Below are 24,581 nucleotides of genomic sequence, written 5' to 3' on the forward strand. Positions count from 1 at the left end.
TTCCCCAGTTCTTCCTATATCTTTGGAATCAAAGCAAGCTCCTGAAAAGGAGTGGAAAAAGTGGACATCTCACATTATTTCTGATGTTAGTGAAAATGCTTTGTGTTCTTCTCTACTTGGCATGGTGTTGGCTGTAGTTTGTCATATATGTTAAGATATGTTCCTTCTCTCCATAGTCTCCAGGACTTTTGTCATAAAAAGATGTTGGGTTTTGTCAAAGGTTTTGTTTGCATCTATTGATTATGATCACATGACTTCTGTCCTTGAGTCTATTTATGTATTCTGCACATTTATGAACTTATTCATGTTGAACCATTCTTTAATCTCCAGAATGAAGTCAACTTTATCACAATAAACAACTGTGTTTTTGTGTTTTTGAAATCAAGTCATGTATTTTGTTGAGGAGTTTTGTATCCATGTTCACCAGGTATGTTGGTCTGTGACTTTCTTCTTTTGCCACATGGTTTTGTTTCAATGGTAGTACCTGCTTTGGAACTATGCCTTCCTTTTCTGTCTTATGAACAAATCTGAGAAGGGTTGGTGACACCTCTTCTTCGAAGGCCTGGTAGAATTATACTGAGTCCCCCTGTACTTGAACTTACTTGCTCCAATTTTGTTGCTTGTTATAGATCTGTTTGAATTCTTTATCTCATCCTGGCTTAACTTTGGTAGATCACAGCTGCCTAGAAATTCAACTGTTTCTTTCAGATTTCCTGACTTACTGGGATATAAGTTTTAAGGTATATCCTTATAATTTTATGAATTTTGTTTTTAATCTGTTATAATATCTCTCTTAATATCTAATTTTACTAATGTGGCTCTCTCTCTGTCTCTGTCTCTCTCTCTCTCTCTCTCAGTTAGTTTGGTTGAGGATTTATCAATCTTGTTGATCTTTCCATGAACCAATTTGATTTCATTGGTTCTTTGTGTTTGTATTATTATTTATTTATTTCTTATTTCCTATTATTGTTTCTATTTCTTTAATTTCTTCCCTGTCTTAATCTTACATCAGATCCTTTTGAGTTTGGCTTGTTTATGTTTTTCCAAGGCCCTAAAGTTCGTCCATTTTATAATATAGAATGGTATATGAGGATTCAACATATATAAAGAGTTTCTCCATTGAGCTTTTTATTGGGCTTTTTGAAACTGTCATTTCCAGCAACATTTCAGTTTGATTTTTCTCCAACATTTCTTTATTTTAAAATGTGTGTATTTGTTCATGCATAGTTACACGTGTGTAGTCATGTTTATGTTATCAAGTGCATGGGTAGGTCAGAGGGCAGCCTGCTGGAGTCAGTTTTCTCCTTCCACCATGTGAGCTCTGGAGATCAAAGTGAGCCATCAGGCATAGTGGCAAGGGCCTTTCCCTGCTGGGTCATATCACAGTCCTCCAGTCCTCTGTCTCTTCACCGAATTCTGTTTTCGCATTCTGCATTAACTTCCTTGTTTCGCTTAGATGTTTGTTTTCTCTTGGAATTCATCCAGGCATTTCTTCATTTCTTTGAACATAGTTATCATCATTCTTTTGAACTCTCTGTCCAGGATTTCATCCAAGTCACTCTCATTGGGTCGTGCACTCTGGGATCGGCAGATCTTGGAGGAGCCATATTGTCATGGTTTTCATGCCATTCATGGTTTTGCTCTGGGGTTACCACATCAAGAATCAGATAGTTGCTGGAGGTTTCTCTTAATTATTTAGGTCATCTTTCTTCTTTCAGTCAGAAGCATCTGTAACCTTCGGGTGGGACTAGATTATAATTGTGTTGACATGTTGCTGTCCCTTGTATGACTTTTCTATAGGGCATCAGGTTCTTTCCCAGCCTTCCCCTGCAACAGCAGTGGCTGTCTATGGGTAGACCTACTGTGAAAGCAAAGTCATAATCAACCATACGACAATTTCTCATTAGGTGCCAGTCATTTTCAGGAGTAAAGGGACATTGACAGTGCTGTGTGTGGTAATATTAGTTATTGTGGATAAAATCTGGGGTGGGAAAAGAGGAGGGAAAGAAGAGAAAACACAGTAAGATCAGTAATCAGTAGTATGTTGACAGGGAGAATGTAGAGGAAGGGAATGTAGATAGGAGGGGGTACTGTAAGGAGAAAGACTTGGGGGATGAGAAAGTTGGGGCTAAAGGTAGACCAAAGAGAGAAACCAGTGTATTTTCTGCATCACAGGCCTCCTATGGGTCCTGAATCTGAAACCTCTTTCAGGTCAATGGCCAATTCCTACTCGAAAACTATTGTGTTTCTGTACCTGTTGGGTTTTGTTTTTGTTATTTGTTGTTCTTTCTGATTTCTGAGGCAGGGTCTCCTTGTATAACTCTTGCTGGCCTGGATAAGATAGTAAATTCTAGTAAGGGTAGGAGTCCAACCCAGAGCAGTCTAAGCAAGCCCACAGGCCTTCTGTTTCCTTCCTTCCTTCCTTCCTTCCTTCCTTCCTTCCTTCCTTCCTTCCTTCCTTCCTTCTTTCCTCCTTCCATCAAGTGCTAAGTTAGCAAAAGACTTCACAATCGGGTGGAAGGAACATGACCCCATGTTTCCTAGTCAGAGCCTGAATTACTGACTAACTGAAGGCTCCATAGATGAGAGGCCCTCATCTGAAGAAAGCCCAATGTTTGTGACCTTCCCTTGCCCTCAGTGGTGCTAGCAAATAGCAAAGAGTCCTGGGAGCTTGAGGTTGGGCCCCCTCCTTTAACATGTTGCTGATGGAGGAGGCCACAGAGGCCGTTCTTTGACTTCAGAGGCAAACTCTGGTGCTCTGTTTAGGAATCAGCTCACACTGGCAGAGCAACTGCTAACATCACGTTTTGTGCTAGGTGCTATGTGCACATGTACTGTGATGTGGTTCGTGGTCCTCAGAGCGCTCCACCCAGCTAGCTTTTCACTCTGTGGCACTCTGTGTAGATTCCTTTTATCCAAAGCCATGGGTTGTTTCACAGAATGGATAAAGCTAGATAAGGCAGGAGAAACTGTTTTTAGCCTTATAATGGAGACAGAGCTCTGTTGGTAGAGTGCTTACTTAGCATTGCACAGGCCTTATTTCCTTCCCCAGCATTGCATGAACTAGGTACAGCAGTGCTTGTCTGCAACAGGGGGGTGGAGACTTGGGGATCAAGAGTTCGAACTCATCCTCAGCAGCATAATGAGTTTGGGGCCTACTTGGGCAGCAAAGTCTCTGCTTTAGAAATCAATAAAAGGAAGAAGGAAAATATAAACCATAAGACAAGACCTTTCTCAGCAACATCCACATTGATGAGATTTGGCCCAAGCCTGGGAGAAACTATTGTTTTGAGTTTCTTTATAAAACATGTTATCTCAGAGACAGCAGCATCGAAGAATCTGTAGGAAGACTCGTCTTCCCATGTCCAAGCCGGTCATCAAGGAAATCAGGCGGAACTCAGAAACAGTATGACAAAAGTAGAAACTGGCATGGGGACTTTGCTGGAAATGGGTGCTAGTCAATCCTAGCATCTCAGTCCTGCCTGTCCCCAAGGCCTCTGGAGTCACAACAGTGAGAGAGATGCTGTGGTCCCCTACAAAGTGGTTTCATGGAATGCTGGAAGTGAGCAGAGCTTCATGGTGCTTAATGTACTCTTGTGTAAGGTGTATGGTTTTTCCGCCTGCCGCCGCCTGGTCTTGTCCTGCTGCCGCGCCAGCCCCAAATAATACACAGAGACTCTGTATTTGATATTATACTGTTGACCAGGTACTAGTTTCTTATTGGCTAGCTCTGCCTTAATTATTAACCCATTTCTGCTGATCTATGTATTTTCACATGGCCTTCTCTTACCGGGGAGGCGGCTGGCGTCCAGCTCTCTCCAGACTCTCCATCTTGACTCCTCCTTACTACTTCCTATTTCCTCCTTGTCTCCTAGTCCCTCCTATCTTCCTTTCCTATTGGCCAACAGTGCTTTATTATTAACCAGTATGAGAAACATATATACATAATGGCATCTCCCATCACTCTTGTGTGCCTGAAAGGCTGGGGGGGGGGGAGCAATAGCAGGAACAAGGAAAAAGAAGCCTCCATTCCAAAGCTATATTCATCTGATGAAAGGCTGGTTGGAGAGCATTTTCTCAATTAGTGATTGACGTTGGAGTGCCCAGTCCTTGTGGGAGGTCCCCCTGGACAGGTGGTCCTGGGTGCTGTATGAAAGCAGGTTGAGCCATGAGGAGCAAGCCAGGAGGCAGCACCCCTCCGTGGCCTCTGCATCAGCTCCTGCCTTCAGGATCCTGCCTTGATTTCTGAGTGATCTGAGAGTTGGAAGAAACTTTCCTCAAGTCTGACAAGCACACTTGTTAAAAACTTGGGATGAGAGTGACACCTAGTGGCAAAACACCCTTTACTAGATTCCTTAGCAAAAAGCTCTCATGGTTCCTTAGTGGTTATTTTCACAAGGCATTGGAATCAAGGTTTTGACGGAATTGGCCAGGTGTGCATGCCTTTAATCTCACCAGAGGCAGGCGAAACCCTGTGAGTTCTAGGCCAGGCAGACTATGTAGTGAGACCCTGTCTTAAAAAAACAAAACAAAAAAACAATATGGGCTCTTTCAACCTCTTCCCCACTCTCCAGGCTCAGAGAACATTGTAGAAGGGGAGGCTATTCTACTAAACCAGCACTTCATTCTAAAAATTTGTTCTTATACCCACAGATGATAGTAGTCTGCAACGGTCACCAAGGAAACTTTTTTTTTTTACAACAGAGACCATTATAGAAAACCACAAACAATGAAAATGCAGTTATGGGACCTAGTCCCAGGGGGTACATCCACAAAACACTTCCACACCTGAGGCCTGGGAACATTGCAGAAGATGGGGTATAAGAACTGTAAGAGTCAGAGGTCCAGGGAGTTTGCTCTGAGGAATGTTAGAAGCTACACTCATGAAGTCTCACCAATATGACTGCCTAAATGTTAGCTGAACAAGGATGACAACTATAGACATGGTCACATGGATGCCGGAAAGCCCAGGAGATGTCAAATGCACAAGAAGAACTAAGAAAAGCTGAGACCAGGTGAAACAGTCTTCCCCAGGGAAGAGCACGCCAGTTGGTTGACTGATGCCAAGCAGTCAGCCCTAAAAACACACGGAGGAATAACAGTATACAGATGGAGCAGGTTGTGGTTATGAATGAGAGGGAGAAGGAGAGGGGGAGGGAGAGAACATAAATGTATATAACAACAATCAATAAAAAAAAAAAAAGGCCAGGAACTTGAAAGAGAGCAAGGAGAGGTCTATGGGAGGCTTTGAAATGGGGAAAGGGAAGGGAAAAAAAATGAAGTAAGTTTATCATAATCTCAAAAATAAAAGAAATATGTCCAGGCATGGTAGCACATAATTTTATTCTCTGCACTTGGGAAGCAGAGGCAGGTGGATTTTTGTGAGTTTGAGGCCAGCCTGATGTACACAGTTTTAAGATAGCCAGAGCTACAAGGTAAGACACTGTCTCAAAAAAATAATGAAATAATGATTTTTAAAATAACATATTTCCTCATCACCTCCGTGAGGATAGTTAACCAATTAACAACATCTAAGATAACTTTTAACTTTGATGTCTAGATTCATCTGAAACTTAAAACTCATTTTATGTCTAAAAATAAAAAATAAAACTGTCTTCCTTTATATGGCTTCTGCTGCCACTGGGGGCCATGTGGATGCCCAGGGTCAGGTCAGCCACACTGTTTCAGTGTCTGAGGGCCACAATGCAGATGGGGCCATGCAGATATGAGTGGCCTGTGTTGCTACATGGTGATATCCGGGCCAGAGCTGTAGCTGAGGCCCGTATCTGGGTCCATGGTCCTACTGCAGCCAGGGTCTGTATTGATGTCTGTGATCTATGTCACCTCAGGGGGCCATAGGAACCACACATGATGAAAACAGAGGGCCATGCTAAGCCAGCCCCACCCTTTGCTGGCCCAAGGAAAACTGACCCTGTCTCTCACTGGACACAGCAGCAAGAGAGCTGACCCCTGCTCTCAGGATTGATGGCCCTGCCCTTCACCACAGGGGAGGGAGAACTGAGGTGGGTGGCCCCAGTGGCCCTGACAGACCAGTTCAGCTACCACCTAGCTACCACTGGGCCTTTGGTTGGCCCGTCCTAACGTCCACCCCATGTAGGACCTGCTGGAGCCAGTGAAGGGACTGATCCTATGGAACGGTACCAGCAGGATGTCAACGGAATGTCCCCCAGGGGAGGATCTAGTGATGATGGTGTACCAGAGACCAGAGGCCTTGGACCAGACCAGTGACTCACTGCAATGAACATTTGCTGGTAAGGCTGATTGGGGTACACTGTGAGGCACTGCTCCCACTGCGGGCAGGACAAGTGAAGAGGTGTTGGAGAGGCGGGAAAGACGGAGAAATGAGGGGTTTTTTGTTTTGTTGGGGTTGTTTTGCTTGATTTGGGATTTTATTTTATTGGGGGGGGGCACTGCAGGGATGAGGGGAGGATATGAGGGACTGGGAGGGAAGCAGAATTGGGGTGCATGATGTGAAATTCCCAAAGAATCAATGAAGTATGTTTAAAAAAAAACTGTTATCCAATGTTTACTTCCTTTTTATAATCTTGTTACTGTTTCATTCATGCATTCATTTCTCCTCTCCAGCCATATTTGTCCCTTTATTTTCACAGCACACGATTATGTGATACTCAAATGTTCATTTACGAAGAAAGACCCCTGCGTCAGTTGGTTGAGCTTGTTGAGTTCCAGGCCTGAGGGAGAATCACTGTTTCTCATTTACACATTTGCAAGACTCGTAGATGACACTGGAGTCCTCAAGGTTTGGGGTTAAGTGAATGAAGGCCAATGATGACTGAGGCGGGGACCCTTAAGCCCCCACTGCTATCGATCCCAGGACTGTTTATTAAATACTCTCACATTTTTAAAGGCCATCGACATATTTTTCCTTGAAAGAAACATTTATTTATGATCTTTATTAAACAGCTTCAAACAAATCCAGAACAGGCTGCAAAGACACTAAGTCATGCGGGAATAAATACTATCCAGTGTGCTCCCTGACGCAGGTGAGTATGAGGGTGTTCAGGCACAAGGCAGTGTACGTGACAGATCTGCTCAGAAACCTGCTTGAAAACATGATTTAAACCCCACACACATTAAGGTTTATTACAACATAAATGTACAACAACTTCTAATTTCAAAACAAATTACCCCAGGAATCAACTACCCACCCCTTTAAATAAAAAAAATAATTTATACTCTTCTTAAAGGAATTCCAACAACTTAAAATAAGTTCCAACTCGATGTATGTACATATAACTTAGGTACTGTGGTGCTCTAGGCTTCTGCTCATGCAGCAGTGACATGCTGGGAGGCTCTACAGAGGCCTCTCAGAAAACGCAGTGTAGCTCCTCACTCTGGCGAAGAACAAGGGGGTGTACATCTTGTCAATCTCAAAAGCACTGACTGCAGTCTCACCGGTTGATCTAGAAACAAAGCACAAAACCGCTCGCCAGAATGAGAAAATTCCAATGTATTTGAAATTCTTGCCTGCTCGCACAGGGTGAGTTTAAACAATGAAGGCACATTGTAAAACATTTAAGGACTTCCTTCAGAAACCACTTGTATTGGCTGCATAACACTATAACCCCTGCTTGTATCCTAACTTACTAAATAATTACTCTTTTGGAAAGTTAGGTTGTTTCTGATATTTGGCATTAAAGTAATGTGCTATTCTTTATGATGAGCCTCTACATATTCCTAAAAGAATTTCCAAGACAGACAAATCTGCAGCCCTTGTTAAATTGTATTTCAAAAGAAATCCTATTATTACAACAAAACTAATGATTTAGTATCCAGTCAATGGCAGAATCCTACGTGTGTGCATGCTGAGGGACCACTAAGAATGCTACTGCAGCCATGGACACCCCCGAAGAGAAATCAAACAAGGCAGAAAACCAAGGGACCTTTGACTATTACAAGACTGTGGTCACAAGCAGTTACAAAGCACTTCCCTCCCGAACAGCGAGTCTCACTTCCCACTGGGCAAGCACAAACTGTGGCAAGCACTGGCTTCCTTCTACTTCCTGGTTTTACTTTGAAAAGTAGGAAAAAAACCTGCATCAGATCACAGATTGAATCAAGAAGGGAAAGATTGGAATGTGAGGGACACACTGCCATTCTCAGTAGGCAGAGCCTTCAAATGAGCACTGAGATCATTTACCAGGTGGCAATGTGGTAGAGAACGTTGACACTGCATGGTCAAGACTGCAGGGAACATTAATGGGAGTCTGCCTCAAAACTTCTCTTTCAGAATTCTGGGTTCACTGTGCATGGAGAGCCCTAGAACACCAATCCTCTTTCAAGCCAGCCACCTATAACTCCAGCAGTCACATGACCTGGTATTCTACTTCTTTGCTGTCTTCTAAACTTTTTATTACTGCACTGCTCGTTTTGGTATTCTTAATTAATTACATAATCAGATTAAACCCTAGCTCACGGAATGAAGAGTGTTAAACAGGAATTATATACCTAATCCATTTGGCTTTGGGATATACTGAGCACCATTTTAAAAACAGACATAATTATGGAAGTGTAGTTTTAAGACCCTTGTATAATCTCTCAGAATGAACCAACAGGAATAAAGTGAAAAACATTTCTGCTGATGGATGGAATGTACTCTGCTTGGTCTTTTGCACTTTCACTTTGGAAGTGGTGGTACTGACAGTGTAGGAGAGGCAGGGCCCCACATCCTCACTCATGCACAACTTTTCACATTTGAGCCTTGTGTGTGTGTGGGGGGAGGGGGAGCTCATTACAGTTTTATACTGTGGTTTTTAGTTTGTAACAAGATACTGAAGAATTCCAGACTTCTCAAGCTGGACATAAGGTATACTTTTATGCTAGTCTTGGCATTCTTTATTTTGTTTTAAAGTTTTCTCTTATGTGTATGGTTACTTTGCCTGCATATGTCTGAACATCACTTGTGTGTCTTGTGCCTGTGAAGCCCAGAAGAAAGCATCAGATTCCATGGGACTGGAGTTATAGACAGTTGTGAACTGCCACATGGATGCTGAAGATTAAACCTGGGTCCTCTGGAAAAATCAGCAAGTAGTCTTAACTGCTGAGCCATTTCTCCAGCCCCTTGACTTGACATTCTTTATTGCATTCACTTACTTGTAAGTGATGTGACAAGAATGGTGGATCCAGATGAGTTTGTTGAACCTCTGGTGGCCACTAGAACACAGCTGCAGCCCCACATGAAAACTGTGATCTGCTTCTTGTACAGGAACACGACGAAAATATCTGTATTTGTAGTCAAGTGGTTTCTGCAAAAAAAAAAAAAAAAAAAAAAAAAAAAAAAAAATGACACGTGAGGTATGATAACCATGTATACAAATACATGATGTAAAAGTCACACTACAAGTAACAAGTAACTTAACACTTACACATTGCAGACTGCCTTGTGTATCACTAAGTAAAATACCAGGCAGGTTTGTTCCCTACCACTTCAGATGTTAAATATATGGCTGAAGAAGTAAGGATCCAGGGAGGTTAAACTAGGTAACTAAAGTTACCCAGCAGTTTCAGAAATAAAACTTTTACCTCCTAACCCCAAAAGTTTCTTCTGTAGGAAATATTTCCTTTAAGATTCCTTTTAAAGACTACAGAGATGGCTTGGCAGTTAAGTGCACTGGCTCCTCTTGCAGAAGATCCTGGTTCAATTCCCAGCACCCACACAGCAACTCACAACTGTCTACAACTCCAGTCCTAAGGGACTCAATGCCCTCCTTCTGACCTCTGCAGCTACCAGGCATATACATGATGCACAGACAAGCAAGAAGTCAAAGTATCCATACACATACAATAAACAAAATTTAAAAAATAAGACACTTTTAAAGGAAGAAAGTGATAAAATGGTGAAGGCTACCAAAGAAAGCATGGTGTGAAATATGATGGCATAAACCCTTAAACCCATTACTGGGCAATGACAGGCAGATCTCTGGGAGTTTGAGGACTGCTTGATCTACAGAGTTCCAAACCAGTCAGGGTTACACAGTTTATCTTTTATCATATGTATATACATAAATAAATTTCTACATATCTATATAGAAAAGATAGAGTATAGCTCTTCTTACAACAATAAAATAGTTCATAGATAAACAGATGTGATGAATTTCATTCTAATGATACATTTGTAAACAGTGAACACTGACTGGTTTTCATTATAAAGGAATACTGGCATGCTACATGGGAATTCCTAAACACTTTATTAGAAAAACTAATGTTGGTATCAGGAAATGCATAGTCACAGTCAAAGTCATTTTCTCTGCTCCTCAGACTGTTGCACCACAGCATCCCAGGAGCCTATCAAAGGAGGTAGGGAAGCCAGGGATGGTGGTCACAAGGTGATGGGACTGGGCCAAGGAATTTAGAGGAAGCTGTGAAGATATCAGCTCTTCAATGTGCCAAGAATTTAGAGCACTGTGACATTCATTAGTAATCACAGTTCTTCCAATAAAATGCCCTCCCTGGAAGTCTCCTGACCGGAGAGTGGACTGTGCAGGCAGTACAGGAAGCCGAAGCCCCTGGCTAACAGCCGCCAGAGCTGCCAGATGTAGGAGATCCTGGCCCCACATTCCTATACGCAAGAAGCCTGGAACAGTTTTCTGGAAAGACACACACACTGTTCCAGACAAAAGAGCAGAAAACTGCAGCTCTTCAGGTGGATCTGTTAGAGGCCAGCACAGATCTTACAACAAAGTACCACTGTTTTCCTTCTGGCTGAGAGTGTGCAGATGATTGGGCTGTGGGACAGGACACCACCAGTCCCCGGTGCATACTCACGTCTTCTTTTTTCTTAGTTATTACAGCAAATACTTTGGTCTGATTGTCTGCATCTTGTGACAAGCGATAATGACCCAGCAGAATTGCATCCGTTCTAGGAAATAATAAATGCACTTAAATCAACCGGTTATACTTACTGGAGTAATACAGAAAACTAAGCTACCACACCACTCACTCAATGTGCTGCTGCAACAGTTACTCAGATGAGAATGGACTTTAACAGGCTGCCTAAGGAAAGGCTCTCTGGAGACTGTTTCCCCCAAGCCCTGTGCCTGCCTTTTAAGCCATACATTATTAAGCCAGAGGAACACTGTGTTAGTTGTCCATGAAAATATGGACTGACTAGAAAGCGGTATTAAAACATTACCTGGTGTTTCTAGTTCTTAAACGGGGAACGATGGACTGAGGCTCCTCAGGGGTTGTCAACATCATCACATGGCCATCAGGAAAGAATCTTATATACCTACATAAAAGAAAAAAACCAAACACCACCACACACACACACTATATCTATATATCTATATCTCTATATCTATATCTATATCTATATGCCAGTAGTTTTCAGTACCTGCACATAGTCATAGCTGTGAAGCCCAGACCGAAATACCACCAGCAAGCTGCTAAGACTGGGAAGCACACAGGGCAAAGTCACTCTACAAGGAGAACTAGGCATTCTAAGAACCTCCCTGGCGATCTGCTGACCTTTTCATTTTACTCACTGAATAAAGTTCCATGTTTTCCTAAGGCACCAATTAATGCCAGATGAAGTGAGACCCAATAATTAATATAAAGGGACCAGCACTATCCCACTTATTCTCAGCAACAGTCATACAAGGTAAATACTAAGGCTGGGACAAGCTTTGTTTGTTACAATAATAAAGAAAAAAAGGGCTAGGGACTATAACGAGGGGCTGGAGAGACTATAAAACTTACATTAATCTTTCAGGGGTTTTTAGTGCATTCCTGTCCTAATACTGGATAAAAATACCAAGGATCATTTTGTGGATAAATCATATGCAATAGAAAACAGACTAACCGACAAGCTAACACTTGAGAGAGTCCTCCACTCACTCAGTTTACAACAGCCATACCTGTAGTATTCCACTTGGTGCCAGGCTCTATAGAAACCATCCAGTGACTGCTCTCCCTGGCGGATATACGTGGTTTTACTGATGTACACACCTAGAAAAAAGAAACACTTTTCTTAAAAGTCATAAACAGAATTTAAGTCAGAATCATATAACAGGTTGTTTCCTTTAATTATGCCATTAGGTCCATTACAGAAAATGAAAACTGTTTATCAAAATTAGCACTGAAGATTGTGGTTTCTCCTGAATTCTTGATTCCAACTTACCATCAAAGCGAACACGAGGCCGTTCTAAAAACATCTCTCTCCACGATGAGTATGGGACAAGTTTCATACAGCCTCTGCCCCATACTTTCAAGCAAGCTAGACGCCATATTTCAGGGTCTCTAGGTAAGAAAGTACATCATCAATAAGTGTAAAAGCTATGGCCCTAGAAGCCTATCAGGTATTGCTTTTTAATTCGACAATGATTTGTTGAGCACCTTCAAGACGTTGTCTCAAGGGGCAGGCAGAGACTGACAGACATGATGAGGAGCTTTTGTTTACTGCTGAGAAGAATATGCAGGTACAGTGCTCAGTGCAACCACAGAAGTAGTTAGATAGGAACAACACTGTCCAAGAAACTGGCCCTTTGGGCAGGGTGACCACGGGACAGAGAAGACTATCCTGGCAGGAGCCATCAGTGCAAGGTTTGGGTTGAGGTATGAACGGTGGGCTCAGCAAAGAGCCAGTAGGGACACCTGCAGAAGTGAGCAAGCTGAGCAAGGCAGAAGGGGAAGCCGTGGCAGGAGAGTGCCATTTACAAGAGCTGCATGCCACAAGAGCTGAGCGTGACTATGCTTTCAAAGGGTAGCTCAGGAGAAATGGAGTAAGGGAAGGTGACAGAATCTGAGGCAGCACCCACAGAGCAAACTCAGTCCATTCAAGACAACAGAGGATGGGAAGGGGACAGAAAGCTGACTTAAAGAAGTAACAGCAGAAAACTTCCCAAACTTGGAAAAAGACCAACACCTGGGAACTGGGAAGAACAAAGGATCCTAATCAAACACAACCAAAATATGACAAAGTCCCAATGTGCCCAGCAACAGACTTCCAACAGGAACCTCTACTAAAGGTCAGGAGTCTGGGGTGACCCATTCTAAACCTGAAGGAAAAATAACAGCTAACCAGAGATGAAGGACCCAAGAGAGCCGGAGAGAACCCGTCAGGACTGCCACAGAGAAGCCAACAGCAAAAGGAGACTGCATCCCACTGCTGGCCTAGAGACAGAGAGCGCTGCAAACAGCTAGGAAGTGGCAAGCGCTCTAAATGGAAGGGAAATATGAGGGTGGAAGTGCAGCTTCCGTGCCAGCTGCCGGGGACAGGTTATGTCTGTGCTGCCAGGAAAAGGACAGTAGCTTGGTACTGACAACAGCGACTGACAGCCAGCGGGCAGCTCTAACTGTGGGACAAGGGGAAGAAAAGGGGGCAGTGGGGTGTTAGGAATTGAACCCAAGGCCTTGCACATGCTAAGCAAGCACCCTACCACTGAACTATCTACAGGGGTTTTAAACACCGTGCTAGGAGCTGGCTGGTGTAAGAGTGACTGCCATGCTCCATAAAAGAAACACACATGTCCCTAGTGGCACAATCTACGCTGCTGCAGCAGCAGTCAAGTCAATGCTGGATATCCTTCGGACTTGGGGCAAGCAGAACTTCTTCGGAAGCTGGTGGAAGGAAGCCTTGGGCTTGAGGGCCTCACAGTATTCAACATTCTCAGATCATCAGGTGACACTGCCGCAAGCTAGAGTCCCATCTATATTTTCCTAGGGGAATTTGGGAAGTGTCCCCTTTGGCTCCCTCTCTGCCACTGCAGCTGCTGCTACAGTCCCAGATTTACCAGAAGGTGAGAAGGTGTCTATCACTTCCAGCAGCTCTCTGTGGGACTGAAGCAAGGTTTCTTTTCCAGCCTGCTGTCTTGAGGCTAGCTAGCTATGGGTCCCAAAACCCAGCATCATCTACCACTATCTCTCAGAACTTAGGAAGAAACCTAATACATGTCTAACCTAGGCTCCCCAAAGGCCTGTGTGCTTACAGCTTGACTCTCAAAGATTATAAGGTTACCAGGGTGGGGGCAGAATGTTAGGTGGTAGAAGCTATTGGAGTAATCTGGGGCACTGCAGCATGTCCTTGAAGGATTAACAGGACACTTTTTTCCTATCCTTTCTTCCCAACTACCATAAAGTCAACAGCAGCCTGTACCACATATTCCAAACCGTTATGTTCTGCCATGCTGCAAGGCCCAAGGCAACAGAGCCAACAGACCAAACACTGAACCTCCGAAACCAGCACTCAAAATGAATCTTTTAAATTGTTTATCTTACATATTTTGTCAGTGACAGAACCCTACCACAAGTCCTGTCAATGCCCATAGCTCTAGAAACCCAGCTATTAGCACCCCAAGTCTGTCATACATAAATGCCTCCCCAACAGAAACTAGGAAAGGCCTCCTCCCCAACCCACAGCCTTACTACTGCAGCTGCTGGTGCAAAAAGCATTGGCAGTACCCAGTACCCAAGCCTATCATATGCAGTTCCAAGGCTCTGACTACCAATGCTTGCCCCACACGACCTAGGGACATTTTATCCATATCCTGCAGACAGCAGATATCAAAACCACAAGCCCCAGAACCATGGACACTCAACCCATAGAATCTAGTTCAGCCACCACATCTGGTATCCCCAAGAGTACGGACACATCAGTATCACAAACCCAACTCTTATACATGCCCCACAAGGCCTGTGTACATGGGACCACAGCTGCTGGTACCAAAAGATCACTTGGACTTGTCACTTAAGACTTGGTTTCCACAAGTGGCTGTCAGAGGTCAAGTCCCAGAGCCACCCACAATTGTCCCTGACAGAGAAGATATCCTATAACTTCTGGGGTTACTGATTCCACAGACTCCACCATTAATTTGGTTTTTACCATATGGGAGCTAGGCAAGGTGACATCCTACTGCATGGTTCCCAAAACTGGACACTGTCACCAAAGTCCAGGCATTTTCCACATCTATCCAAAGAGTTGTGACAAGGTCTTTTTCAAATCCTATGGTTCAAGGACTACAGCTGTGGGCACCACAGTCCTTGGCATTACCTGTGCCTGTCATGAAGGACCTCCTGACATCTCATACAGTTGAGACTGTGGTAGATGCTACCACAAGTCACAGTGGAGCTTGGGGACAAACGTAAGTCTTTGGAAGTCTGTGCCCATTGTAAAGCTGTATAATTGCCTTTGTGAATCACTGTAGTCTAGACTATTCAGGCACTCAGAGACATTATTGACATCAACCAGAGCCAAAGAAATCAATCACAAAGATGTAATACATTAAGCTCCCTTCTAACCACAGCCAAAGCCCCAGCTGACTCTATATCCCATCTAAGGCAGGGAAATAGAAGGGAAGGAGGATGGGGGGAGGGGACATTCCCAAGATGTACAGGAAATAAAAACAAAAGGAGATGAGATTAACTCAGAATAAGGTTTCTTTCTGGGTCAATGAGATGGCTCGGCAGGGATGGTACTTGCTACTAAAATTGATGACCTGAGTTTGGTTCCTGGGACCCAGAAGGTAGGGGAGAATGCTGACTCTATGAGTTGTCTCTGGCCTGCACAAGCATGGCAAATGCATGCCCAAATACATGTATACATGAACCCCATACATGTACACATGAAATACATGATACAATAATTTAAAAGGCTTCTTTTTGCACAGCAAAGAAAACATCTCATAGCATGTAAAGATAGAGTACAGAATGAGAGAAACACAATGGCCAAAATACTCAAAGGCAAAAACGAAAACAAAAACAATAACCTAATTAAAACATGAACAATAAGTCTAAACAGCCATTTCTCAAAAACAGGTATTCTGATGATGAACAGGTACATGGAAAAAAATGTTCCATACCACTTATCAGCAGAGAGAGGCAAAGAAAACATTGGAATCACATAATCCATTAAGAAAACTGTAAGAACATAGATTAGTACAGCCATGCAGGGTCCTCAAAAGATAAAAACAGGGCTGTCACGTGATGCAAAGGACCCAAAGGAAGTGAAACCAGTGTGTTAAAGAGACATCTCTCCACACCCCCACTTCACTGCAGCACCGTTCACAGTAGAAAACAAATGGGAAGGAGAATGGACTTTAAAAACTGTAACACATACACACTTGCAATGCTATTTAGACATTAAAAAGAATAAAATCATGTAATTTGTATCAACTTGGACAGAACTACACATCATTAAGTTATGTGAAATATTAGTGACAAATGCCACATATCTCACTCATTATACAGGATCTAAAAAAGTCAATCCTGGCTGGGCAATGGTGGCGCACTCCTTTAATCCCAGCCCTCAGGAGGCAGAGACAGGTGAATCTCTGTGAGTTCCAAGCCAGCCTGGTCTACAGAGTGAGTTCCAGGACAGCCAGGGTTACACAGAGAAACCTGTCTCGAAAAACCAAAGTCCATCCTATAAAAGATGAGAGTACAACAGTGGCTATCTGCTTATGTCACTGGGAAGAGGAGCAAAGAATGGTGTGGCGGGGGCAGGTGTTGATCAATGGCACAAATTACAATTAGGGCAAAAAGTGCCAGTGCTGTGACATAGTAGAGTGTGCATAAGTGCCAATGTGCTGTGTATTTGGAAAATGTACAAGAATTTTGAGTTTCCACCACGAAGAAAAAAAATAAGCCAGGTATGGTGGCATACATTTGTAATCCTAGCACTTCAGAGGCTGAAGCATAGGGATTCTGGATTAGAAGACAACCTGAGCTAATAGTGAGTTCAAGGCCACTCTGAGCTACATACCTAGTCTCAAAATAACAAGTGCTAAGATGTAGTTTTATAAAGAGTACTTGTCTAGTATAAAAACAGAAGTAAATATGCTTAATGTGATTATACATTATTCAATATGCACATATCACACATTATATATTACCATCAATATAGACATTATTTTACCTTTTTTATGTATTAGCTAAAAAATAAATTAAGGTTCATGCTTATAGAATCAGGACTTGGGAGGCTGACTCAAAAGGATTGCTTTGCATTTGAGGCCGACCTGGGCTACACAGTCAGTACCTGGCCAGACAGGGCTGCCTTCCCTCAATTAAGTACAGTTTTACAAAGTTTCTGCTTAAGCTTTTACTCAGATCATCAAGCTTTTCTTTTTTGGGGAGAGAGGGAGGGTCAACACTGACAAAAGGCCATCATCTTCTTCACCACCGTCTGAGTCATTTCTAAAAACAAGTACCTGGCACAGACATAGAATCCTCTGCACACCAGTGACAACTGCTCTAACGATCTGAGGTCCAAGTCACTTGATACCACCCATCGGAAGATGTACATCAGGACCTCCATAGGCAGAACTGCAACAGAAAATCATCCTTCAGTGACTTCCCTTATTTCCTCAGTACATTATGCATTCTGAAAAACCTGTACACCACAGCCTCATACTGCTCGGACACAGTTAACCTAAAGACCCAGTAGTAAACAATGGTTCCTACACCAATACATGAGAATCTTTATTTTTCAGCTGAGATTTGATGCTACCTGAAGAACCATTTTCCCCTGCAGGGAAAGCTAAACAGCTAGGCAGGATTTTCAAGGCAAAGAGAATGCTGGGAAGAAGGGTAAAAGTCTGAGGAGAGGCCATGAGCAAGCAGAATGAGAAGTATATGGATGAGGTAAACAAGTCTCAGGGCAGCACACAGATAATAGAGAGGGGTTAATTTAAGTTCTAAGAGCTAGCTAAAAACTAGTGAAACCTATCAACTGAGAATTTATAATTAATATTAAGTCTCTGTGTGGTTATTTGGGAGCTGCTGGGGGGGACAGAGCTGATTGGCAATCCTGATGAAAAACTCCACTCACAGTTAACACTAAAGCTATTTTAAGAAGATTTTAAACAGTCTCCTATAAATCAGCAATATTTAATATATGAAAATGATAACTTCTGAGCATTAGCTGTATCAGGACCATCGTACATCTGCTTGATGTGCTTACTGATAGCAGCGTTCCTCCAGTTTCCAAAGGCCTTCACTGGAAAAGTATGGCGTCCCAAACCCCCTACAGTACCAGTTCTGCTGTTTTCAAGCCTGAAGAGCACAGATTTACATCTGTAGCCACTTCTATCATAACTGGATCACCCCTCACATCTGGAACCAGGGCACTAATTATCTGGTTTTACACCAAGGTTCAAGAAGCCACACCTGATATGTGAGTCTGACTGGTCTCAAGCTCCGGCTGACACAGTTTGAGCACAGACTCCTGAAATGTGAGCTGCTGCTGGAAGTATGACAAGAGGTCTGCCATCTTGCTGTCATCATCATTATCTTCACTGCTGAAACAAAGAGGGAGTGAGTAAACTCAATGCCTCAGACCATAAGAACATATAGGTTAAAACTTTTTTCACAGCACCTTCAAAGCCGCTTTAGAACCCCATCTAAAAAACAAACTTTCTTACTACTTTTAAAAGATGTGCTAATGTGTGTCCTGCCTTGTTGCAAAGTACCTTACCAAGTTTTCCCAAACAAAAAACATTTTGGTAATTATCCAAAGAGTTAGGACTTTTAGGCTCAGGTAATGAGATTTAATTAGTCTAACTGTAGAAATTTTATGAGTTAGTGAAAAATTTGATTTGGAAATTTTATATACATCCTTTAGTGAATTTTTGTTTGATTGTTTGTATGCCTGTGCACCAAGTAGGGCCCTCAGAGACCAGCAAAGGGGAAAGGGACAGATCCTCTGGAACTGATGTTACCAGTTTTGAGCTGCCATATGGATGCTGGGTATTGAAACCAGATACACTGAAAGAACCATTGAGCCATCCTTCCAGCCCGTATTTAATGATCTTATCCCTTCTGACTACATGAAAAGAAATATGCAGATGCCATTTGAGTTGCTTAGTTTTCTGGTAGAAACTGCCTTTATCTGTTACCCTACCTTAAAAAAATAAAATATTAAATTTGAATAAGTCTTAGGATCCACAAAATCATCTACCAATATTTTTATAGATATATACTTGCAAGGTTGGTTTGGCTTTCCATTTTAAAGAAGTTAACCTTAAAGATGGTCAGAATTACAAAAGAGACTTGCACGAGGATGGAGTTAGGAAAACAGGAAGGACATTTCATAATACAGAAAGCAGATAAGGTTGGCCTAGATAAACTCAATGGCCCATCTACTAAAACTTCAGCACATGCCTTTAATCCTAGCAGTCAGGAAGCAGAGGTAGGTTGATCTCTGAGTTGGAGGTCAGCCTGGTCTACAGAGTAAGTTTCAGGACAGCCAGGGCTACATGGTAAAGCCCTGTTATGGAGAGGGGGAGACAAAAACAAAACAAAAAACAACTCTATGTAATGGTTCCCCTAGCTATGGTAATGGTCTCATAGATCAGGCTATCCCTCAATTCACTATACATTCAAGGATGTATAGACAGATTCCCCTTCCTCAACCTCCCAAGTGCTGTGACCATAGGTATGTGACATCACACCCACTTTGCACAGTGCTGGGGATCCAACACGGGGCTTTGTGCATGCTGGGTAAGCACTCTTTTCACTGAGCTTTCTTCCTAGCCCCGTAATGCCCATTTGGAACCTGACATTTCCTCCTGAGCACAAATACCTTTCTTTCTAACGCTATCAAGCTAAAAGTTAGGCCAAAACAATTTTATAACCATCTTGAAAAAAAAAAAAAATTGACTTTGAAATACACTCTTAATCTTTTCTCAGTTTAAACCACCATTGCTTCTGCATAACTGATAGAAGGGCTGTCAGGTACAATGAAACACGATTTTTCTCAATGCTTATACCTTGCACCCATGCTTTTAGGCAATATTATTTGACAGGTTTAATAATGTTCATTCTATGTACATTACAAGAATAAAATCACTATAGTTTAGCATTTTCCTAATGAGATGGCTTTTTGAAATATTAAAAAGATTCAAACACAGAGACTAGTATAATAATACAGTTCTATATACCTAAACCACTCAACTTTGAGCATTGTTTAACATATTTATCAACTAGCCTAACTACATTTAGTACTTTCCACTTCAAATAAATTTCAGAAGGCTGAAGTATATTCTTTAATTTATTCTTTTCAATAATAGTCAATTTAATTTTAAAAACGTTCATCACCTTATGCTTGTTACATCTACTTAAAATGTAAATCTTAAAATTTCCCTAGTTAATTAAGTCTACTTATAAATACAGACACACTAAATAGGACAGTAATAGAACCAGCACCACCTTCTTAGCAGGTTCAGAGTTAGAATGGCAAGAAGTGCTTAACTTGTAAACTTTATGCATTACTGTCTGTCAAATTATATACGCACTAGCTGTTTCCAACGCCATCACCATCTGGAGACCGGGTATAAGTAATCTTGAACTCAATATCAGGTACAAGTTGCATAGCCCTACGGTAGAACTTGATGGCTAAAAGAAGAGATAAAGCTAAATTAGCTATGGCCACACATTTCTGTCAGCTACTCTGATTGCCTTTAACTGAGGTTAGTAGACTTGTTTATGAACAGCTGAATACTTCAAACATGCAACAGTAGGCATATTGAACAAATACATCTCCAGGCCATGCTGCTCAGATTCCTATCCTCTCAAGGCTAATGGGTTACAGGGATGTAAGGTGTGTTTTACAACTATCTTTTCATCCTGCCCATGTTTTTCTCACCCTCTATGACTCATTAGATGTGATTCTATGTGGGGGTTTCTTTGTGGGGCTCCAAAAATTGCAATTGTTATAGCCCAAAATAATTACTTCTGGATGAAATTTTCCTTGTGTCGTCACAAAGTTGAAGAAAATGAAATGCTGGATATAATCAAGAGATTTGTAATTCATTTTTCAAATCCAATTTCATTTAATCCAGTGTACCCTTATTCAGCTAAATGAACTTTAAACATTATTACTTTTGACATTTTATTTCTACCTTTTAAAATTAATTTTTTGAGATTATAAATATAATCAATTTCCCCTTTCCTTCTTCCAAACCCTCACATATACCCCTCCTTGCTCTGTTTCAAATTCATGGCCTCTTTCTTTTAATTGTTGTTACAGATATAAATGCATGTAGATACATTCCTACATATAACCTGCTAAGTCTATATGCTGCTAGTGTATACATCTTCAGGGATGACTACTTGGTGTAAGATAACCAACCTGGAGATGACTTTCTTCCTATAGTTTTCTGTGTAGGGATGAGGCCTCCTGCCCCCTGGGCCCCCGCAACATTTATTTTTTATTTCTATTTATGTGTAGGTGCCCAGGAGGACAGAAAGTATCAGATACCCTGGCTTTGGAGTTACAGGAAGTTGTGAACACTGCTGAGTATCTCTTTAGACCCATAAAACTTGATTGTTTTATTTTGTTTTCTTTGAGACAGGGTCTTGTTTTCCTGGTTGGCCTCGAATATTCAATACATAGCTGATATTGACCTCAAACTATGGCAATGCTTCTGCCTCAGCCCTCCAAGCACTGAGATTACAGGTATGCACCACTATGCCCATCTTAAATCCTGCTTTTCGTAACTCCTGTGGGTAAGTGGTTTATAGCAGTGACACTCCATCATCCCCCCATTGGGATCTGGAGCCACAGAAGCTGACTAGCTCTTTTTCTTCAGAGGAAGTTCATTCAATTTGCTATATTCTAGTGCCATATATTAAGTGCAGATGGAAGCCTCACAAACTAATGCAGCCTACACAAGGGATCTGACCAGTTAGATACTTAAAATATGGATAAAAATATCAGTAGAAGAAATTGTCAAATACAGTAGCTTCAAATGATATTTTCTGTGTTTGAAAGCATTAATCTCAAGCATTTTTTCATGTCCCATCACTATCATTACCACCAAAAAAATTTAACATGGAAAGGAACAGAGTTGCTCTGTTATGTGCATATTATCTGCCCGCTCCTTGCTGGAGATAGAACCTAGGTCACGCATTACCCACAACCGGTAAGGGCTCTAGCACTGACCACTTCTCCATGTTCCTACGCACTCCTGTAGAGTTTATACAGACAAAAGCTCAAGCAGCTGCCTTTGGTAAAAAAGTAAAGTCAAGCTTAGAAAGTCCACCTACGTGTTCTTTGATGTCATCCTTTGTATTTCATGTATTCAAAATATTTTCACGTATAAAAAAACCCAATACAATTTTTATTTTATTAATAACTAATACAAAACGAAATATAGAAAATTTATTTTACTTATCCTACAAATATGACAATTTTGCTCTGAGTTGTATTTTGGAAATTTATTTTAACTAATTAATTATTCTTGTAAGAAGTGGTTTTTACTATGTAACCCTGGCTGGTCTGGAGCTCATTATACAGACCAGGCTGGCCTTAAACCTGCAAGGATCTTCCAGCCACAGGTATGCACTACTATGCCCGTCAAATTCTGTTTTTAACTTAAAAAAAATTATTTTAAGTAGAAGGAGGAGGATGTTCTATTCCAAATAAATTCCAACACAAGAAAAATACTGATCACTAGTGAGCTGTAATTTGGAAGCGGGGTTTTACCTTCATAGAGAGCTCCATTTTGTTCTTCTTCTACTGCTTTCAGGAAGAGTTCTCGAGCCTGTGAGATAAGGGTAAGGAAAAAAAAAAAAACCCAAAACTTTGAAAATCTGTCCTCAATCCCAGCATGTGAGAGGCAGAGGCAGCAGGTTGTCCTCATGTGAGGACAGCCTGGGTTTCATTAAACCTATACAAAAATAAATGATAAAGAAATAAATAAGAGTAAATTTACAGTAGAAAATAGAAAGACATGATGCTACAGAAATTGTACATCCAAAACAAAATAATGGATTTTGACCTAAGCATTACAGATTACATAAAAATAACTCATAATGGATTATGAACTCAAAACACAAAACTATAAAACGTCAGAGAAAACAAAACAAAAAAAAATCTTGGGGACGAAGGTGGCTCTTATGTATAAATGACACAAAACTGTGAGCCATAAAAGGAAAGGCCAACACATTCTGCCTTGTAAAGACTCATGCTCTGAGCAGCCCTGTGCTAGGATGAGATGATGCAATGACAGGCCCCAGTGTGACAGGAAGACAGTGACAGGGGTCAGACAAGCAGCTGGCATGCAGTACTTCCAGTGTGAACAGCTACACACTATCCAGAATAAGGTAATGATTGACATAACATGACAACTCAGTTTAAAATGTAACAAAATACTCAATTAAAGCTCCTAAAGAGCAAGGAGCCCAGACACCAAGTGAGATGAGGTGAATCTTAAGAGGCAATAAATTAGCAACAAACACAAACAAAATGGTAGATGATAGGAAAAAGACTGTTATTAGTTACTGTGATAAAATGCTACAACCAGGGTAACTTATAAAAGAAAAGGGTTATGGTTCCAGAGGTTTGGAGTCCACGGAGGGTGTAGTGAAGGCATGCTGCAAGAACAGGAAACTGAGGGCTCACATCTTTTAACAAGCATGAAGCAGAGTGCAAACTTGAAATGGCATGCGTCTTTAGACTCTCAAAGCCCACCTCCAGCGACATACTCCCTAAGTCTCCCTAAACAGTGTCACAAGGAACCAAGCACTCAAATGCCCAAGACTATGGGGGACGTTTCTCATTACAGCACAACAAAGCCCATAATAATAATACCACCCCAAACACTTAGAAGTAGTAAAGGAAAGGTAAACGGGAATACTAGTCAAAATTTCTCCACATCAGAAAAACACTGTTTTACTTTACAAACACGTGTCTTTATCATCAGAGTTGATTAATGATGAATCATGCTGGCGAAAAATCTCTACGTGCTGCCAAAAAGAGTGAATTAGTTACGACACTTCAGCACTTAACTTTTCTTCCTTGGCCAGTTCCTGCCTTCCTTTGGTATCTGCAGTGGCTTTCAGTATGGAGCCTCTTCCTGCTCTGCAAGGCCGAGTTTCTAAATTACTGGAACCTACACCTGGAGCAAGTTCAAACATCCACTGAGCTCTGAACATCTGGAGCTGGGCCTGTAACAAAAGGATATTTGAAGACCCATCAAGAGAAGGCAGTGAAACTCTGGAGTGATTTATTAATGTGCCCAGTATCTATTTCAACGTACATTCTTGTAATTCTAAGGCCAGAAAACAGTCTCTTGCTCTCTCTTTATTTTGAACCAAATACCTGAAACATACTTTTAGAAAATCATTTTCTAATTAAAACCTTAAAGAATGAACATCAGTCAAAAAAGTAAGTCTGTTTATACAATAAAAGGTCTGAAAATATTGGAGAATTACATTTTAATTAGAATAAAAAATATAAGCCCTGAATTAGGGGGTTGAACTTATATGGTACTTAACAATTGTGAATAATGCACATTTGGTAGATATTATAAAGTGTACATTAAAACTTAATATATATTACAAAGGTATTAAAAAGTTCTGTAAATCAGTCCAAAGTCCTTCTTTTTAATAAACATTCTATACCCCAAAAAGGAAATCCTTCTACACACAGATCATTTCAATATAAAACACAGAAAAGGCCGAGCTCCTTATATAGTAGACTGCTTTTAAGGAAGATACTATTACACCAACTTCTGAAAACAGTCAAGTTATCACCCCATCTAGGTACTGCCTGGGCAGGGTCAGACTGCCTTTGGGCTCCCCACACAGTGACCTGGCTCCTGATC

At 41.6% G+C, this 24,581-nt stretch overlaps 1 protein-coding gene across 1 annotated transcript; it reads right to left on the reverse strand.

Moving 5' to 3' along the window:
• Window positions 1-6,901: 6,901 nt before the first annotated feature.
• On the reverse strand, window positions 6,902-23,925 carry Fbxo9 (F-box protein 9). The gene is made up of 11 exons (XM_051198000.1): window positions 23,764-23,925; window positions 22,460-22,517; window positions 20,268-20,367; window positions 18,142-18,272; window positions 17,184-17,298; window positions 12,161-12,279; window positions 11,898-11,988; window positions 11,174-11,269; window positions 10,807-10,900; window positions 9,136-9,287; window positions 6,902-7,445 (listed from the first exon to the last, which is right to left on the reverse strand). The coding sequence occupies exons 1-11, from the start codon at window positions 23,908-23,910 to the stop codon at window positions 7,337-7,339; spliced, it is 1,212 nt and encodes a 403-aa protein (XP_051053957.1). The 5' UTR covers window positions 23,911-23,925; the 3' UTR covers window positions 6,902-7,336.
• Between the last annotated feature and the right edge of the window lie 656 nt (window positions 23,926-24,581).

Source organism: Phodopus roborovskii, unplaced genomic scaffold, assembly GCF_943737965.1.
Source record: "Phodopus roborovskii unplaced genomic scaffold, PHOROB, whole genome shotgun sequence".
Taxonomy (NCBI): Eukaryota; Metazoa; Chordata; class Mammalia; order Rodentia; family Cricetidae; genus Phodopus; species Phodopus roborovskii.

Excerpts from the sequence above, each read along its gene's own strand:
- Fbxo9 (XM_051198000.1), bottom strand. The coding sequence starts at position 23,910 with ATGTTCAGAGCTCAGTGGATGTTTGAACTTGCTCCAGGTGTAGGTTCC. Across the intron at positions 18,273-20,267 it reads GATGGCGTTGGAAACAGCTA|CAGTGAAGATAATGATGATG; the intron begins GTGCGTATATAA and ends TCTTTGTTTCAG. Across the intron at positions 9,288-10,806 it reads TAACTAAGAAAAAAGAAGAC|AAACCACTTGACTACAAATA; the intron begins GTGAGTATGCAC and ends TTTTTTTTGCAG.